Here is a 21,561-nt window from a genome sequence, read left to right on the forward strand (position 1 = left end):
CGAGGGATGGAGAGAAAGCACCATTCGATTTTTACGATCGAGGAATTTGTGTTTCGGCCGCTCGCGTCGGCGGACTTATCGAAAGAGCGCCTGAATTATTTCCATTCTTTTCCACGTCGTGCAACAATGCTTTTACGCGCCATAAAAGCGGCCGTACGAACGTGCACTCTGTCAGCCCATCCCTCCACCCTTCTATTCACCCCTTTTCTTTCTTTTTTCTTGCTCCATCCGTTCACCTTCCTCCCTTAAACCTTCTTAACCCTTTTCTCTCATTTCTCCGTTCAAAAAGACCGGAATAACTCTTGTCATCCTTCAAATTTTAAGCTCATGAAAAATAAAGAAATTGTCGTAGGGTAGCAAAAATGATATATTCTATTTTAGATATTAAACATTGACCTACATTTAAACATTGATTCTAATTGATATAATAATGTAGTTTGACATCTTATATAATTATATTATCATCAATTAAAACTATAATATTCAACATTTTCTATTCTCGATCCAAAATGTATTTTAATGGATTAGAACCAATAGAAACGTTATAACGTTATATAAGTACACTGTTAAGGTAGGAGAACCGTAATGAAGGTTCTATTACTGTACCAGAGTTTGACTTTGATCCGTTTGTGTTGCAGTCTCATCACCAGGCAAATGCTCGTTCCCGAATTGGCTGACTGGTCACAGTAGCGGAGGACTCACATGGCACACACTAGATCTCGCAAGATCCTATACCTTTCATCCTAGAAACGCTTCCCTTCACGTAGCTCGATCAAACGGTAGTTCCTCCAGGTTCGACGGTGGCTCTTTGGATGGACAGCATATTCCTGGACAAGAGGATCAAGATGTGAAAATTCTCTGCAATATTATAAAACAGACGAACCCTGCTCAGGGCATGATAATGATCATGCTGGTTGCCCATTTCACAGTTGGATGGTAATTTTTATAATTCATTATTGTTTCTAATGTATTATTTATATTTGATATATTTTAAATATTGATAAATCAGTTTGAAAAGTAATAAAAAACAGTCATCAAACTTTTTTTCTAATATGAAACACTTTATATTTCAATACTTTTTAAATATAAATTATTTTTTTCAAAATGAAATACTTTCTATCCAAATTAAGACGATATTCTTCTCGAATTATCGTACGTTCTTTGTATCTCAATGGATCTGAACTCTTCACAGCCGAAGCGGTTACATGTGTATGGCATTTCATCGAAGAGACGGTCAAGTTATAGAGGTACAAACAGGAAGTGCCATTTCAAGACCGGAAGAAGCTTGTAGTCCACCCCATTTTCAACACAGTATACCCTACCTCACCTTAGTTAGTAAGTAATTCTCGATTTATATTATTATGGATATTGATACGTTTTACGTTTGCTTTTTTCATTTGTAACACACTTTTATTTTAGGAATATATAAATAGAGTAATCTTTCTAAGATATGGCCGTTCAACTGTCAATTAAGTTATATCGTATTGAAAAGTTCAGTTTTGATTATTCTTATTCCATTATTTCATCAAAATCTAAATATAGAATTTTATGTTAACATAAGTTACTTCAAGGATTAAGAAAATAGAATTTTGAAACGTTAACCACAACCATCGACGATTAATACGTGTGTGTATTGATAATTAGACTAAACCTATAGATTGTACAATATGTAATGTATATATGTATATATATATATGGATACATATACATACGTAAACGGTCGATAATTCATGAGCGATAGCGTGCATGACCTAAATGCGCATCTCCTTGGGTATATTGCATATTCGTGACAAATGTTCGGTGAACTATGCATAACTTAATACTTACGTTCGCGCTTAACTTTTGTACATACAATGTTGAACATGCACGAACGTTACTTACAAACACACAGACAGACATGGACCGAGACACCGTATAATGGCAAATCGATCGATGAAAAAGCTTCCTCTACGTTTCCATCGAACGTTTTATACATAAATAATGGATAACGAACGTGGATGGCCGTTTAGACATTTATAAGGTTTGCACTGTAAATAGGACTCTACTTTCAACGACGTTTGTTTATTCGTCCACGATCGGCGACAAAAAAAAGAATAATTGGAAGAAGAGATGGAGAGTTATTAAAAGAATTCGTTCGTTTCGACTGTGTATTCGATATGAAAAAAAAAAATAGAAGAGAAAAAAAAGAAAGAAAGTTAGATAAAAATTTACTACAGATGGTAGTATTTGGTCTAGGTTGGTAAATTTTACAAACTACGTGCTCGAATAGAAGGTAAGAGAGATATAGAAACAGTAGAAACATGAAGAATTCTGTAGAAAAGAGGAGGACTAGGACTGTTGGGAAAGTTGTACCGGAACAAGGCATGAGAATTTAGTGGCACGCCACTGGTCACCGAGGTAATTCTCTATCGGCTAGAAGAGAGGATCACGAAAGAATGTAGAAAGAAGAAAACGAGAAAGAAAGAAAGAGAAAGAGAAAGAAAGAGACAAAGAAATAGAAACAGGATTCGGACGATTTGTCAAAATCCCACGAAAGGCTTATAAGTTATATACCTATCGTTGGTTGCTGAAGCGTCTATTCGGTTTCTTCGTAGCTTGCATCTATCTCTCTTTCTGTGCCGTACAAATGTGTATCTCCGTGTCTGTGTGTATTCCCGTGTCACGAAAGCTTTTCGCCTTCTTCTCAAATATAGGTATAGATAAATACTAACACGAAGATCTGTGTATTTATCTGTGTATGCGTTTATCCATATATGTGTGCTATTTACTATAGCGAACGAGACTACTACGTTCAGAGAAATTCAATTTGCGGTGAATTCACGTGGCGCGTCACGAAAATCGTTGTACCTACCGCGAACGTGATTGAGTACCAACCGTTTGTGTTTCGTCATTTGCCCGCTAGCTCTTACCTTTGCCCACGGCTATAGGTACTTTTGATATCTCGCCTCCCGATTTCGAAGCTTTTCTTTCGAAAATACTTCCGTCGCGTCGTCGAAAGCAAGCCCGTGGATTTATCCGAGCGTGTTCCATTGAAAATGGAAAATCGATACGGTACAGAAGGCGAATTTTCAAAATACCTTTAAAAATATTCCTGTAATCGTATTCATGCAAAACAAGAAAAGTCGTGAGAAATTTTCAATTGCATTAAATATTATAGGATTCCTAATGATTTAATTATATTATTAATTTCGATATTTCATGGCAAGTGGAACGTGAACTAAATGTCAGACATATTAGAATATAATAATATGCCAACATATATATATATATATATATATATATATATATATATACGTATTGACTATAGTAATATATGTATATTGATATATCGATTAATAGGAGATCAAGGATAACCTAGTCAAATCTCAAAGCACATACACACACACACACACACACACACACACACACACACATATATTCCAAATAGTATATAGATCATCATCGTCTGTTGTATCGCAAAATAGTAAAGGCTACCAAGTCTCGTCGACAGAAGCTTCGAAATGAAGCCACGAGCCGATCTCTTCCCCTCTTCGTGCTTCTTCGACCACCAACAACGCCAGCAACATCAACGGCAGCCCTTGTCCCTCATCCCTCTCATCTTCCAACCCGATAGACTCCCGCGGGTCAGAGTTGTAATCCCACAGGAGTTATTGGATTCGGTTTGATCCACTGGTCGTTCGTTTTTCCTTCTTTCCTTCTTTTCTTTCCTTTCTTTTCCTCTTTCCACTTTTTTCTGACTCCCAGTTTCGTGAAAAGAACCACTTTTTATCCTGAAAGCCAAGAAAATCGTCTCATCGATCGACTTGCATACGAAAATCTCTCGTGGTTTAAATTTCGAATATGAGAGAAACGTTCGGTATTATTATACGAAAGCTGTATCAAATTATCATTTAAAATAACTTGTTTAATTGATTTTTTAACAAAGATTAATTTTAAAAATAAAACAATATTATAAAATTATTTTTTTCTCTTTTCTTTGTTTTTTGAAGATATCAAGCGTTCAAAACATTGTAGATTTCGGCTACGAAAGTAAGTAGAAATTTATGTAAAATTCAAGGTCGTTATTCATCGAGGGTTTAAAATCGTCTCGTTGGTCCGAAGGGAACGAAAGGAGACTGTCGTCGGGTCGGATAACGTAGATCGGATTTATACTTCTTTGAGGCCCATTTTTTAAGATAATGCCAAGTTTATGATGCCATACACGAAGCAGTTTATCGTGGCCTACTTTTTTAAATTAAACTCTACACGCGACGTTGACGATCCTATTCGTTTTAATTTCACGCTTAATACACCTGCCTGCGGAGAAAGAGAGAGAGAGAGAGAGACAAAGAGAGAGACAAAGAGAGAGAGAAAGAGAGAGAGAGAGAGAGAGAGAGAGAGAGGAGAGAAACAAGGAAAAGTTGAAAATATGGAGATATATGAAGAAAGAGATGCATCAGGCGTTAGTTTTCAGTAGAAAGTAGCCGGTACAACTGTTTCTAAGCTTTCCAAAGATATAATAATCAACGATAATCCAAATTGAGAGACGGACGATAACGGATTTTTCTCGAATATAGCTACGCTTTTCAATTTACCGTTTGCAAGAGCTTTGGTCGAACGGTTGTCGTAGGATTTACTAGAAAACGAAAGAAGAATAAGAAAGAGAGAGAGAGAGAGAGAGAGAGAGAGAGAGAGAGAGAGAGAGGACAAACTCGAATCGAGAAATAGCATCTTTACGTAATGTCAAGAGAGATATTGAATCCGATTTGATACATCGCTCGTTCGTACGATCCCTCTCTCGTTTCAACGTCCATTCTTTCTTATCTCTATGCTCTCCTCTTTACTTCTCCTTCTTCTTCTTCTTCTTCTTCTTCTTCTTCTTCTTCTTCTTCTTCTTCTTCACTCCTCCTTCTTCTTTTTTTCCTCCTCCTTCTTCTTCCTCTTCTTCTTCTTCCTCTTACTTTCTGGAACGAACTTCAAGAAACCGGCAAGATTGATCTACCGATTTATGGAAAGAAACTGAATTTTCGTTCGAGTCACGTACGAATTCTCCGGAGGGTCAACCTCGAATTTTGAAGCTTTAGGAATACCCACGATGAATAATAAGATCGTAATAATAATTTATGAACATCGATCAAATATAAATTATTCGCTAGATACGCGAAGGAGGAACTCATCCGTGAAAGAGAAAATAGTATCGATTAATGATTACCGATTCGCAAACGTAGTTACCGTGTTATTTTCTTTCTTTTCTTTATTCATTTTCTTTCTTCTTTTTCTTAATTTCTTTTTTTGTTACTCGCAGATCCGTAATTATCGGCTACGATTCCGTCGGTGATAATAGGAGAGAAAATTCTTTTGAATCGCACGATGAACAATCTACATCCGGCGATATCGAAGGAGACATCGTTTTAACCTTGATTTGATGTAATAACGCAGTTCTTTTATGATCATGAAAGTTATTGGATTCTCTTTGTAGTCTTCCTCGTCCTTCTCCATCTCCTTCTCCACTTCCACTTCCTCCTCCCTCTCTCTTCATCCCCCTTTGTTCTCCTTTATAATCTTCCTCTCCCTCTTCATTTCCTTTCTTCTTTCTCTTTGTAAAACAAGTTTGTACGAAGCGAGCTCAATCCGATGATTCTCCGCGAGTACGAGAGAAAGAGTAAGAGAAAGAGAAAGAGAGAGAGAGAGAGAGAGAGAGAGAGAGACTACGCCACCCCTTCGATCGACTCGCACAAATCTCCGGGAGAACGTACTTCGAATTTCAAACGAGGAAATGGAAAGTTCCCGCTGCCTATCTCTAATACACGATAAAGCAATAACAGAGATACCACAGCCGACGGTAATTCGCGTGGATCGGCGAATCCATAAATTCGATTTACACGGAATCAATTATACACGGTGTCTCGAAAATCGCGCTACGACTGTAGAAAAAGGAGCGAAGCTGTATAAGAGCTCGTTAAAAAGAAAAACAAACAATACGGTCAATACGAAATAGAGATATCGTTGTATAGGAAAGAGGAAGAAAAAACAGAAATAATTTTCCTCGTATTGGAAAAAATCGTAATTTTTTCTGACATCCTGTATTTTAACTAGTTAATTCTTTTTCACAGATTCTCATGAATACACACACACACACACATACACACACACATATATATATTTCTAATTATGTTGTACGTTATTGAGAATAAATCATATCAACTCGATCGCGTATAAGACTTTCTTCTAATTAGGTTATAAGCTAAAATACTCGTATAGAAACGTGGAAACGTTTGTGTACATAGGTATGTGGGTGTATGGGCGTCTGTGTAAGTATAGGTAATAGGGAAGCCGTGGCACGTGCAAAGGTGTGAGTACATTCGCGGTTTAACAGGTATAAAGAGCACGAATCCCCGAGCAATTAAGCTACTGGCACGTGGAACGTCCGTCGAGATCTATCGCGGCTCGTGCTTATCCGTTCGACGATATGAAAACAAAGAACGCGGAGGAGTGCCGTGGCCCTTATTGCAATGAATGTAGAACCTAGTGGAACGAGATTAAATTAGAGCGAACGAAGTAAGGGGAAAATCTAATTAAATTACGTTATGCTCCGTCTCTGCTAAAATTCTAGCCGAGCGTCGCGCGGAACGTCGAAACGCGTTAAAAGCTTAATTGATCGAAATTAAATGGTACGCATATAATCTCAACATGTTTTGCGCGAAAAAATTTTATGCCGAACGAACTTCCATGTCGTCAATAATAATTGTTTAGAAACGTTCGATAATACAATCTAAATACGTCGTCGTATTTCGTTCGACTATTTTTCTAGTATTCAAATTTTATCCTTCCATTTATTAACATACGCGTATTGTAACAATATGTCGAGTAAAAATGTTACTTTTATAAAGGGAGAAATGAAATTGGTTTTTTTCGAAAACATACTGTTTTTTAAAGAATCTCTTTTTATCCATTTATAAATATAATATTGCAGATAAAACAGTAATACTTTTGTTCGCACAAAAAACGTTTTCGCTCGTACAAATATTACGATTTAAAATTAATATGCGCTTGCAAATGAAAGGAATGATTTTAATATAAGGGAATGAGATAAAACCTTTTTTCTTTCTTTTTCTCTTTTTGTTTTTATTTTCTTTTCCTTCTTTCACTCCTATTGTTTCTTTAATCAATCGATGACGTATAACGTTATTGATAAACGTTATTTATTGCAGTTATACGTCATATCTTCTCTACAGAATCGTTAAAATCTTTACCCATACTTTTTCAAACGAAACTCCATCGTTAGTAGAGCGAGAGGTCGATCATAAAAATTTTAATTAACCGTCGAAGGAAAATAGAAGAGACGTTTTTCACTAAAGTAATACCGACGATATTAAGATACCATGAAAGAAATGGATTCAGAATGTTTCACGTTCCAAAGGCGTATAAATATTTTTTTATTTTCACGACAAACAGGGATGTATCGTTGAATCGATCTTTTTTAAAATTTAATGGTACACGCTTGCTTAAATTACGTGAACACAAATGGTCGCTTAAATCTCCTTCCCGAAGGTTTTACAACGCGTTACAACGGTTGAGTTACTTACTTTCAAAGACCTTTTTCATTAAAAACATGATAAATTAGATACGTCCGTGAATATCATGAAGGTATATCTATAGATATGTGTACTTACATATGTATGTATGTAAGTATGCATTTAGAGAGAAGACAGTTCGATTAAATATTCTCTCTATCTCTCATTTTAGTACTTGACGATAAAGATGAAGAGTAGAAAAAAAATTAAAGGAAAATGTCAAAACAACGAATTGCGAGCAACGTCGAAATATATCACCGGGTTGAAACAAAAATAAGAACGCAAAATATCAACGATTAATTATAAGCTGACTAACAGGGAAAAAAAGGAATAAATAAAACATGCTCGTTATTGTCGGAGCAAAATGGGGCGCAAGAGATACCTTTTTTTGTCAAAGGCTGTACAGCACAGCAACAACGACGACGACGACGACTACGACGACGACGACGACGACGACGACGACTACAACGACGACGACGACGACGACGACGACGATGTTAAAATAAAATGTAAAAATACTTCTTCTCTTCATCGATCGTTACACCGTATGGTTTACGAAGAATAAAAAAATCGTTGAACTCGTTTTACACGGAGGTATGGAAAAAAATAACGATATAAAAATAAAGTAGATATATGTATATTTACATACGTCGTACGTATGTTTGTCGGATCTTGTATAAGCTCTTGTAAGCTCGCACGAATGAAGAAGAATGGAAGATAGAAAGAAGCGAAGGAAAACTCGATCGAAGAGAAGCGATGAAAAAGCTGAAGTGAAAATAGAGAAAAGCTTGATGGTTAACATGGCTGACTAGTTAAACAGTGCAATGGCGGTCAAGCGTTGAATATATTATATTTTTAAATCACGCATATGTTTGGCCAAGTACCCTTATACAGGATCTCATGACTCCTACGTGTGTATGTGTCTATGTTCGCGTAAACTTCGTATAAGAACTTGCACCGGTACACGGCAAACGTACACGACATGTCGCTGTGATACACGAGCCTACTCTCTCTCTCTCTCTCTCTTTCTCACACACATATAGGTACGTGCACGCGTAGAGCATGGCCGTGCAACGACACAACGTGCTCGTACTAAATACCGAACACCCGCGCGCACATACACGAAGGAAAATATGCGCGTAAGCGTTCTGGTATCAGACCGAGCGCATGCAAGTAGAGAATTACAGGATCGTTTCACGTTGTACAGCCTGGCTCAATAACTGCATCGTTTTCATCTTCTAATAAAGAGACGAAATTCGCCTCTAATTTAAGTGCAATTCTCTTAACCACAATTTGCGACGGTGTATTGAAAATGGGTGCACCGATCTAGGTACATACGTTAGTATGTACGTACGTACGTACACGTGTATGTGTATTATATTGGGTAGAACAGAGAGTAGAATTATTTTCGTAAATTTCATCCTCCATAGCCGAAGGCGTAGCGGAATCAAAGCGTTTCATTATCGTCGTCGTATCGAGGACGATGTTATCGCGAATTTACAAATAACGAAGAAACGAAAGGTCCCAAAGAACAGTGAAAAACTTTGCGAATATTTTTGAAAAATATGCATGGAGCGATTGGAGTTTGATCAATAAAATACGAGCGATGTACTACGTACATACGTACGTTCGCAGCGAACGTGTCCCACCCATTCCCTCCTCCTTCCCTTCCCCTATAGCGTTCCATAAAAAATGCAATCTAAAAACTTCCAGGATGAAAATGCTTGTGTGTTTTATCCGTCAACGGTCTGCGAATATCCCGGGCATTTACGCGTGTATGTTTTTTACTATTTCCAAATAGATCGAGAACTGGAATGTATATCCATTTATCGATGAACCGATACATACGTATGTACGCATATGTGTACGTACGTGTGCATGCATACGTATACCATATGTTCTATAGGTGTATGTTATGTGCACATATGACGCACGGTCGGATACACCGCTATCGATTGAAATTGCATCGCTCGATATTGCCCTTACAAGAAGGACTGGAAAATTGAATGGACGACAAAATATTCGATATATTTCATCGATATTAAGAATGCTACGGTCAACGTCGTCACTTTAGTGAAAAGAAAGAAAGAAAGAGAGAGAGAGAGAGAGAGAGAAAGAAAGAAAGAAAAAGAGAGAGAATAAGGAAGGGTAAGCGAAAGAATTTGTAGAAGACAAATAATTTTGATTCCAGCATCGGCCTTATGGGAGCAACGGTGCACAGCTGGAACGCGCGCAGTGAACGAGAAAAAGTATAAGAGGGTAGTCGGAGGAAGAAATTAATATCTAAAGCTACCGTTTTTAAAAAAGGGACCGTACCACCCGTGGACCATCCTTGGCTCGCGTTTAATAATGACGCTCGTAAATTTTCGAAGGTTGTGTGCGCGTGCGTGCACAAGCCCGCCCGCCCGCCCGCCTTTTTTTCTCTACCCTGGTAACGGCACCAGCATCAACGAGTAAACGGCAAACGCGGAACATATTTTGTAATGCGTGCGTATATTACGAAAACGCAGTCGTGCAACAACGAAATTTCTCTCTACGGCTTTTAAAATTCACGTCGTCATTAATGTTTCAATCGGCTTTTTTTTTTACAACAACGATAACTCAGTAATCAATAATATTATATTTATTATCGTAATTGACACATTCGAAGATGTCAAGATGAAATTTTCTTTAGAAGTCTATACAGGATAAACAACGACGAAGATTAGAATTTAGATGACTTCTTTATGGATCCTGTGCAATAGGATTCGATGTGAAAGTTTCGAAAAAGAATAAAAGCTGCGACTCGTTTTCTTTTCTTTTTTTCTTCTTTCTTCTTTCAAAATGTGTGTCCAAGATCTCAAGCTCGAGACTCGTTTTCTGCTACACGATTAGCCTCGTTCAAACTCGAAGCGATCGTAAACGTTGAGCCAAACGGAGAAGCGTCTCTTTCTCTCTCTTATTCTCCTTCTTTTTCTTGAGCACGCGCGCAAGTGTGCGAGCGTTCTCAAAAGACTTTGCGAGTCCATCCTTCTCCCATGTTTTCGACGTAAAGAAAAATAAGAACAAGAGTCAAATGTGTAGTCGTGAAAAAGAACGAGAGAGGGAGAGAGAGAGGGAGAGAGAGAAAAGCAGATAGAAGAAAAAGAAAACGGGGGAAGAAGAGGAAGAAACGTCTAATCTCAGACGGTAATAGCCACGGTCGTTGAAGTTTTACCGGGACTGAAAGAAACCTCCCCTATTGAATCGGTAGAAAGAAAGAAAAAATGAAAGAAAGAAGCAAAAGAAGCTGAAGAACTCGGAATTGAGTCGAATCACTTTCATAAAATTCTTTTAATGATATTTATACTCTAAATAATCGAGTAAATAAACGTTCTCAAATTTCGATAAACGTTTTATCTAACGTTGTAATCGTCATCGATGAGATAAGTAAGTAGCGTAATTACATATACATTATAAATATTCCTATGTTTCGAAAGTTCATTTTAGTTTGAGAAATTATTTGGAAAGAAAAAATTACACGAAACAAGGATTAGTAGATATATATTAAAAGCAGTGATTTCCATGGGTACTACTCGTTAGAATATAATCCCCAGAAGATAGGTATGTAATAATTTAAACTCATGGCATATCTCGAAAATCAAGATGGCCAACCCATAGCTGTTACGCTCGAAGCTGTTTCAGCCTAGCTTTCGCGTACGCTTTTTACACGTTCGGACGAGCTCGGCGCTGTAAATTATGTCGCATAACCTCCGGAGACACGATACGTATAAACCCACAGTTCACGTTCTTACCGGAAAATGTGAACCACCATCACTAGTAGTAGTTTGCTACGAGTCGTAGCAACTCGATCCACTCGGGGGAACAAAATAGATGAACCAAGTTTTTTCCCTTCATGACCTTTTTCCTTCTCTCTTCTGTCCTCGTCTAATTAACGACATGTAAAATGAATTGATAAAAAGCTAAACGTTAACATTTTCTTTGAAACCTTTGTCATTTTTGACAAAAAATTTAACGTGACATCGTCGTTTCCATTTAAAAATTCTTAAGATACCTTCAAAGTATATATATATATATATATATATATATATATATATATATATATATATATTACAAATAGATAAGATTAGATATTATTATTAGTAGTAATATAAGATATTAACTAAATAAGAATAGATCGATCGTACGAAAAGGCATTTGAAATTTTTGCCACGATCTCGGAAAGTTCATAAGTAAAATAAAGAAAAACGATCGGTGAGTTGTAAGACGAAGAGGAGAAGGTGTAAGAGCCAACAGGGTGAAGCTCAGAAAGCAAGAAAGAGAAAGAAAGAGAGGGAGAGAAAGAAAGAGAGAGTCGTGAGAGTGGAGAGAATGGAGTAGTGCGGAGAGAGTGATCTAGAGAGGGTGGTACGGACCCTCGACTAGACTCATTTTTCATAAGTTCGAAAAACACAGCGGAGGCAGTCGGTGCGTAAATTTGAATTTTCCCGCAGCTGCAAGGTAAAGGAGTATTGGCCGTGGGTGGATAAGAGAGAGAGTTAGGAGACGCTCGATGTAGGAAAGAGAAGGCGAAGGAAAGAGTAAGGAGGGTAAAAGGGTGTACTAGAAGAGCCATTGAGCATATGGCGCGGAATTTCAAACGACGTTTTTCTCTTTCTCTTATTTCCTCGCCTCACAACTACTACGAACATGTCGTGGAACGTTGCTTGCTCGCAGTTTGCTCTTGTTTCGAGAAACGTACATATATACGTATAGTAGGTACAACGGTTGCACGGTGATGTAATGGATACTACAAATTTCGGAGTCGAATGGAACTCGTGAAGATAACTGAAGTTCCGTTCACAACTTATACTAATATTCGTAATAAAAAAGGATATTGCAATCGATGCCACAAATTCGTATAATCCATAACAAAAAAAATAAACTTGATAATAAGCGTATTATCATTCGTTAATACACGGAATCTTAATCTTGAAATACAGGTGACAATGTTCCCCAACGGAATTCGAAGTGAACCGCAAACCATGCGTCACGATACATACCCAAAATCTATCTGATAATGCATAAACCTCTACCGCATTAGTAGCATACATATATCTATCTTATTCCATCTAACGATAAAACAAGCAAGTCAAGCTGAAATTTCATTTCTATATCCTATTGTTTTCAAGTTTGATATTACATTACGAAAGATATTTCTTCTTTTTTTTTTTTTGCTTAAAGTAAAAAAACTCTAAGTGCAAGAAATAAAGAACAGATGTTCTTATTTATTCTTTAATATGTTCTCTAGTATACCACGAACACTTGCAACGATGCAAATTCCAGTTGGAAATTCCTAGTAGTGGTTTCACAAACTCGGGTTCTCTCTAAACTTCTTCTAAAATCGATACATCTAAGATAATTCGAATCTACGTAATAGCGAATGATAGACATCTCGTTCCTACGATAAAATCATCGACAACAAATTGAAATTTTATTAAAAGAAAAAAAAAAACGATAAAACGTTCGTATCATTTAAAAGACCAATTTACTTTTTACGTATATAGAATCAAGAAATAACATTCTTTAAATCGTTTTTTATCGATCGTAATCTTAAAAGCAGAAGAAAAGTAAAAAAAAAAAAAAAAAAAAGAAAAGACAAAGAAAAAGAAACATAAGAACAAAGTACTTGATTCAGGCTACTCATTTCGCTTCTCTCGTTCTGAGACACGTCGGAATTCGTCTAGGTTGTCTCTGTGTAAAGCAACGCGTAGCGGAAATCCGCTCGATAATACCACAGCGACATCTCGAGTCGTGGAGAGGGTCGCGTGTTAGCCCGTATTTCCGCGTGTCTCTTGCAACCCCTTCGCAGTTTCGTCCCGTGCCTCCTATCCCTTCTGTCTCTCTCTCTCTCTCTCTCTCTCTCTCTCTTTCTCTCCTCGACGCCGACTACCGGCACGTTATTCTCGCGTGTGCACTCTCTCACACGTGCGAGCCAGGCAGCTAGGCAGCCAGCTTGGATCCGTATTGGGCGCGACAGGACACATTCGTCATTGTTTTACCCCGTGGAACCGCGATCGTGGTGCACTGCCGCTGTCAAGCCCCGCAATTCCCGAAAGGGGCTAGGTCGACAAGGCTTCCCTAATCGAATCCGCGGTCTGGCATTTTGAAAAACGTAGAAACGACGTCGCTTTCGCATTTCAGGACATATCACCAGAACCAGGAAAAGATAGCGCACGTGTGCGCACGTCTCTGTATACGTTGAAAGGACGATAGGAAAAAGAGGATAACGGCGAGATGTAACGAGAAAAAGAAAGAGACACACATTTTTCTTTTTCTTCTATCATTCTTTCTACACCTTTAGCGATACTAAAAGTTTTACCCTAGCTCGGAATAAAACTCGTAGCCTTTCGAAAGTAATCGACCGTCGTCTCTCGGAGGACTCATAGTATATCGTGAATTTAATTTTCCATTCATCGATATTTCTTTACCCACGAGAAAAAGCGGGATTTATTTTACGTTCGCTTGGAGTTCTTCTTTTAGATATACGCTGAAAAGAATTTGTTTTCAACTGGATTGCCCTTTGAGCTTGCTCGTTGTGCGTGATATTGATTTATCTTAAGCTCTGTTTATATGGAATATACGTTTCATCTCACTAGAGATCATAGTATCGTACAAGAAGGTCCTTCGGATGACTCACCTTCATAAACAGTAATAACCTACACGTATATATTGTTTATTAAAACGTTCGTACAGATAACCCTTGTATTTTTAACGAACTTGCGATCATCAGAAGGTACTGTATAAAATCGGTACATGTATGGTATCACGTAGAAATCAAGGAATCGATCATCGGTACCCGATAAGCTCGAAATCACATTGGAATCGAATAGAAGCCCTTTCTCGGAATTATTTTCCCCGAGACTTTACAGTTGAGAAATTTTCCGTCTACGGGCGACGTGTACTTCTTCTACGTACGACGTATATACATACATACATACATTTATATATATACATACATACATTCGTACATACGTACATACTACAGTATGTAGTCGAAAACGGTGAAAATCGTAGGCGGAGTAAGGGCCTCGAGGTATTCACGAAGGACGATTGCGTACAATGCGCGCTCGTAGGCGCGGCAATCCCTCAACTTGTCACTTATGCCATCCCCTTCCTCTCTCTCTCTCTCTTCTTGTCGTACGATTCGTTCCTCTTCACCCCCTCTCCCTCTCTCCCCCTCTCCCTCTCTCTCTCTCTTTCTCTTTCCACGATAGGAACCCTTTCATTCGACGGCACGACGACGGTTCCTTTCATCCGTTGAACCATTTCATTCGTGAGACTCGAGACGAAGACGAAAACGACGACGAAAGCCTGGCTTGAAGTTGACCTTCGACCTTACTCGAGAAGTTCGAATAGTAGAATATCTCGCTCTTCTTCTCCTTCCTCAAGGTCGTCTCTGATGTCGAAGAACTCGTAACAAACGAAAAAACGGACATTTCTTTTCTGTTTGTTGCTATTGGTAAAGATTCCAGAGAAATGTTTACAGTGTCACGTTATCGTTCTACGCTTTCGTTTTTGCTTTACTACTTTGTTCCTTGGATTTTGTTTAGTGAGTCAGTCGTTATCAGGCCGTAACAGAGTGAACGTCGCACAAGATCGAAGTTTAATGGTAAGATGTCGCCTTCATTCTTTTCCTTTCAATCTGAATTTACGTTTTTCCTACGAAGCAACGTGTAATTGTATCCATTATATTTTACGTTCATTGCGATTAGATAAAATTAAAACTAGTTATAATTATAGAAGATTTATATATTATACATACGAAATTTAGAGATTACGTGAACAAAATGATCACGTTATTTTATCGTAATTTTGATTTCCCTATTTATACTTCGCTATTCTTTCACAGTGCGATAAACAAAGCCAACGACTGGATAATATCTCGATAATAATTCGCACGCTTGTTCTCATAAATCACAGAAATGAAAGGTGATAATTTATTTACAATGTATCGTTATCGTCTTTATTACGATTGTCGCACTGTTTTTTGAATATATAGGTAATATCGAAAATGAAAGTACGCCGATGCATGTTTGCAGGAAAATAAACTCTCGAAAGGGATGGACATAGGAGAAAGGGAGGTGGAAGGATTAAAATTTAATTATCGACGATGCTCGGTAATGGATCGCGCAGTCGTTACAAAATTATTGGACGTTTGGCGGACGTAGAAATATTTGCTCGTAATATATATTATGTAGAATTATTTTTAAGCGGATTTTCACGTGCAATATGGTCTTATCGGTGAACGAGGCATTAGCAAAGCGGCTCTCGAATAATTAAATACCACAATGATGAAACACGATGATTTTAATACACACATGTACATGCAGCACACATACACACACACATACCTGTATGTATGCGCGCGCGTACACAGGACGCCGACTACGAAAATGATTCCCTTTGTGCGTCCCATCGAACGATACCACTAGATACGATTTGTTTCGAATGGTTCTTTCACTGTAAGCTTTCATTATAATATTCGTGTATCCATGAGAGTTCCCAGCGTTAATCCGATTGTGGTTTGTCGGGTCGTGAAATCGCAACGGGAAATGCGAAAGTCGATATCGAATCGTACTCATCAGAGAGATTGAAATATTTTTTTTCTTTTCTAAAATAATAATACAACATGTTTTCTTATGTCTCATCGGTACAATTCAACGTCCTTTCGATTCATCGTCTTCTAATTTAAATTTATAGCATCGATTATATTTCAGGTGAAATTTCACGAATTACGTTTTTCTCGATTTGAAATGTCTGATACATATACATAAATTTTTTTTTTAACGAAACACGACAGACAGCGAACTATATACACGTCGTATGTTGTTCTGCATTTATTCTCATGTTAAAAATTATTTTCAATTCATGTTTACAAATATTTCTTTTAATTTTATTTTTTTTCTCGAATAACGTTTATACGTTTACGAATATGTATTATACAAAGCCGATTGGATTCGATGTATACGAAATCTAAAGACGACGTTGCGCGTCCAAGTAGAAACGGACATACAACGTAGAAGAGGAACGCCTCTAGCGATCGGTAACCGGAAATAACATGACGTACCGTGATGTCGACGTCAGAGAAAGGAACCATAGGATTCAAACGTCGACTATGCTATGAACAAAGTTACATCTCTCCCCCTCTATCTCTTTCTCTCTCTCTCTCTCTCTCTCGCCTTTTATATAATCGTTCAAAAAATATTTTTACGAGGAACTTTGTAGAAGATTTTTTTGTATTCATTCTTTTTGTTTTATTTATTAACGATTTAACAATGTTTAATACAAAAGAGATTCGGTTAGAAAATTGGAATTACATTATTGACTGATTTCTCGATAGAAAGAAAGATGAAACTAAGTAATTTTGTCTATCTATCTATCTATCTATCTATTTATCTATCCATCTTCATCTCTATTTCGAAAGAAAGAAAATCAAAGAAGGTAGATAGAATTAGTAGAGTGCGAGAATGAGTGGAGTGCATACACGAAGACAGAGATAGAAAAAAACCGTAAAGAAAGAGAAAAGAGATGAAGAGAAACGTAGAAAAAGAGAGAGAAGACACTAGATGCTTTCTCGGTTGGACACAAAAGATGTGACCGACATAGTTGACCGATTCTGTCACCGTTGCTAGGAGTCTGAGATAAATTAAAGAAAAACAATTGTCGTTCCCAAGTTATCCCTTCCATATCTTTTCAAAGTCCTTCGTCGTGAACGGCAAAACGTCTCATCCGTTAGTTAATTTAACGAAAGGTGAAAAGGATCTCTCTTCGTGTACATACTACGTCGAACGAAAATCCTCAGATTAAATACAATATAAGATTTCAAATGTCCTTGAATGAAGAAAGAAAAAGAAAAAATAAACACACATATATGTGTACTACGCTGTACACGTATTATATAACATAACAAGTAATTTTCTCAATGTTATTAAATACATACGAAATATTTTATTCTCTTCGATATACAATAGATTATTTAAAATGACTTCTACGAGTACGACCTTCACGACTTACGAGCAAAATAAGATAATTACTCGACGATATTTTCGCGAAACAAATGATGGAAAGATATATAAGATATCCTTCCCATAAACTCTTCTTACCTTAGCAACCAACATGGAAACTTGAATTTAGTTTGTTCTGACGTTAATACAGCTTCTAATTAATAACTTACCATTAGCTATAGTTACACTCCTATTCATAGCAATCTGACTACCACTAACAACTCTATTAAACTACATCCACAAACCGACGTACATTATAATCATCGACTTTCACGTTATCTGTTCAGAATAATCCTGTAAGCAGGATTTCAATGGAATAAGCTAGCCGAAGGTCGTCGTGAACCTTTATAAATAGAAACTGGTTGACGCTCTATGGTGGTGGTTTACATGCTTTGCGTCTCCTGAGAACAATTCAACCGTTTCCATATACGTACGTTCCTACGTCATATGGCTTTGAGAAACCATATAAAATGAACAAAGCTTTCTATCCAGATACCTAAATATGTCTGATACGAGATAACTGTTTAAATGAAAAATCGCCTTTTTGTTGAATTTTTATAGTAATATTTGTGAGTATCTAAACTAATTGTATGTTCGTCGACATTTTAATCGTAGTTGAACTCGCAGATGTACAATGTTGTTTTATTTTCGTAGTCGTAATAAAAAGAAGTGAGTTTTTTGAAGTACCATTCTAATTCAAAGAAAAAAAGTATAAGAAGTTAGTATCTCTTTCTCTCTCTCTCTCTCTCTCTCTCTCTCTCTCTCTCTCTCTCTCTCTCTCTCTCTCTCTCTCTCTCTCTCTCTCTCTCTCTCTTTCTCTCTCCCTCCTTCTGTGGTCAACCGGGGTAGCATTAAGAAGAAGGAAGAATCTCTCTAAGGGATATAAGGCGATGTCCTCGGGCAACGAGTTACAAGGAGAAAAGGAAATTTTGCAAGCGAAACTTCAATCAAATGCACGAAATAGAAGAGGAAAAGCGTAACTTTGTTGCGAAGCACTCTCTATCCCTCTTCGTCTTCACACTTTTCTTTCTTCCGCGTAGACAGTCAGCCAATGGCAAAAATTCTGGCCGTATTCGTCTGTCCTTGGGGCTACTTCGGGTCGTTCTTCGAGAAAATCCATGGAATTTTCGATGCGGCAGTGGGCGGACTGAACGCCATACCGAATTTGCAAGTAAATTGTCAATTTTCTTTCATAGATACATAGTTCGCAAGAAGACGAATGCATAAAAACGGACACCATTTTAAACCCATGCCGAGTACGAAATTTGATTTGACAATGTTTCCATTTAAAATCGATTAATATTTAGTAGCAGCATAACTATCGATACGTTGGATATTCCAATAATCGAAAACGAACCGTATATTGAATAGTAATAATACAAGTAAAAAATAATTCGCTATGCGAGCCCGATTTCGGAACTCGACAATGCACTCGAGCATTCGTAATTCTTCGAAGATGTGGAGAGAGATAAAGAAGAGGGAGTGAGATAGATAGATAGATAGATAGAGAGAGGGAGAGAGGAAGAGAGAAATGGAGAGGGAGGAGCGTAAGCCCTTTCGAAGCATCGACAGAAAAGCGAATCCAGGAAGAAAAAGCGAAACCTTCTGCTGACGTCGCTGGCAGTCCCTGCGGCGTCTAACTGAGATTGCAGTTGCACATCTTGCAGTTTCGCTTTTTGCAGCTAGCTTTTCTCGTCGAACGCATTCCATGGAGCAAGTAAGGCTGCTTGGTAGTATTAGCTTTCTCTCATACCTACCATTTCCACGCTCGCTTTTCTTTCTTCCCTCTCATCCGATTACTCCTAGACTTCTCTTTCTCGCTCTCTTTTCTTCCTTCTCTTTTCTTTTGTTTCTCACACTTCCTTTTTCATGATTTTTCTCCTTCGATAATCATTCTCCCTCGTCTTCGCGTGTTTTCTTTTCAAGGAAACAAATCTTTACCACTATCCACATTTTTCTTGTACCTCCGAATCATTCGTTTATCTTACCCCCTTTTTTCTTTTTCTTTTTCTTTCTTCTTCTTCTTCTTCTTCTTCTTCTTCTTCTTCTTGTTCTTTTATCATGTGCTTTCTCAAAGATTCACTTTGCTTTCTCATAATCTTCTATTACCTCAAATCCTTCCCAATAGACCTTGACATTTCGCCGGTCTCCGACCTTCCACTTTCTCTCTCCCTCTTCGTCTTTCTCTTGCATCTCCTTTTCCTACTCCTTCTCGGCCCTGTATATTGATTATATAAGCGGCCGAATATACTAACTCTGCTAAAAACATTCACCGTCCATCCGATATCTCCCCTTTGGTTTACATATTCCCACCACCCATCCAGCTCGATTCGATCTCCACGTACATACACTTACAACGAATAGAAATGCAAGAGAAAGGGTAGCTTTAATTGTGGTAGATATCTTTAGAATCTTCGAACAAAGTGGTGAAACTTTGATCTTAATCGCTCAAAATTCGAGAAGAGAAGCTTTGTTTTTGTATGTATAATCTGATTACAATGTATGAACGAGTAGATTGAATAATTAGCTGTAATAAACTTAGTACATGCTCTATCCATAATCGTTTCTTGCGTGCATACGTTCACGAATCTTCCTATTTCAGAAGGACGTAAATGTCACGTTTAAATAGTCCACTATTTGTTAGGAGGTCGTACTAAATCGTCTGTATATTTGGTAAATTAGCAGTTGTGATAATATCAAATGTAGAAAAGCGATTGAAATTAATCGAATAACGAATGAATTATATTCGTAGTTTGTTCACATCAGTTCAAGTATAAGCCGTTAATATATTCTTCCGAATAAATATCCTTTTTCTCGTTTCCTTCGAGCGAAAGCGCAATTCATTGGAATCCGTTGTCCCATACTCTCTCGCATTTACTGAAACGCTTTACATTTTTTATTATTTTCTACCATTTCTCTCGATCTTTTCAGCTGGCCGCACTTTTAGAATTGGTATATCCATTCCGTGAGTTTCATTTGGAAATATAGAATCGTGTTAGAAAATTAACAAGCTCTTAGTTGATCCCCCATGACCGATGAACCCAGCACGTTGTTTTGAATGCATTCGATAAAAGGTTCGAAAGACCGCGAAAAAGGAATCGTGGCACACAGAGAGAAAGACTTTCTCGGCATTTTATCTCCAGTGCGTACAAACATGCGGATTAATATTTTTTCCGTCCGATTGCGGATAGTCGAACCAAGAGAAAAAGCAACTGATAGAAAGTGAATGGAATAGAGAGGCAAGATCTTCCTCTCTTTCTCTCTTTCTCTCTCTCTCTCTCTCTCTCTCTCTCTATCTCTATCTATCTATCTCCCTACGTACGTACCTCTCTCCCTCCCTCTCTCGATTCCTCCCTCCCTCCGGCAGAGAACCGGCGCATAACGAACCGTCGCCCGTGAAAGAGAAAAACGGGCAGAAACGAACAAAAAGCGGAAGAATGGTTCAATGAAGCAAAAATGCACGTGCCAAAAATTTCATCTCGTTGGCCACGTCATTTTTGTGCGCATACCTCTCCCTTCGGGGAATTGATTTTCCATAGAGCGAAGCGTCGCGTGATCATTTTTGGCTCGCTGCTCCGACTGAGATTTTTTTTCCTACACCCGCCTCCTCTTCGTCCTCTTCCCTCTACTCTCCCTCCCCCTCCTCCTCCCCCTCCTCCTCGCCTTCCTCAGCACCATTTTGCGTTCGTTACTTCCGCGATCCTATCGTGAAAGACCGAAAAATTCGAATGTTTTCATCTCTAGAGTGAATGATCGTGAATTCTTTTTTTTCCTTTCCTTCTTCTTTCTCTTTTTAAGTTTTATAGGATTTTTATGAAGAAATAAATTGTTTCGATGTACCCGCGATAAATATGATCCATTAAAAGTTCGATTATAGTTCGTTAGTATTATAAATTATAATTATAGTTCTAATGAACTCTGTTTATGGATTTTATAAATACTCTGCCGTATCTTTAAATGCTTCTCACGTAACCTATTAATAA

At 37.7% G+C, this 21,561-nt stretch overlaps 1 protein-coding gene across 4 annotated transcripts in view; it reads left to right on the plus strand.

Annotated features, from left to right (window-relative positions):
• Positions 1 to 21,561, plus strand: part of LOC122632188 — a 235,286-nt gene that overhangs the window by 202,596 nt on the left and 11,129 nt on the right. For all 4 annotated transcript variants that reach the window (XM_043818728.1, XM_043818738.1, XM_043818748.1 and 1 more), the window contains 2 exons: positions 639 to 936; positions 1,193 to 1,335. In XM_043818728.1, coding sequence (XP_043674663.1) covers positions 639 to 936; positions 1,193 to 1,335 — 441 coding nt within the window. The remainder of the gene's footprint in view (positions 1 to 638; positions 937 to 1,192; positions 1,336 to 21,561) is intronic.

The sequence above is a fragment of the Vespula pensylvanica genome, chromosome 1 (assembly GCF_014466175.1).
Source record: "Vespula pensylvanica isolate Volc-1 chromosome 1, ASM1446617v1, whole genome shotgun sequence".
Taxonomy (NCBI): Eukaryota; Metazoa; Arthropoda; class Insecta; order Hymenoptera; family Vespidae; genus Vespula; species Vespula pensylvanica.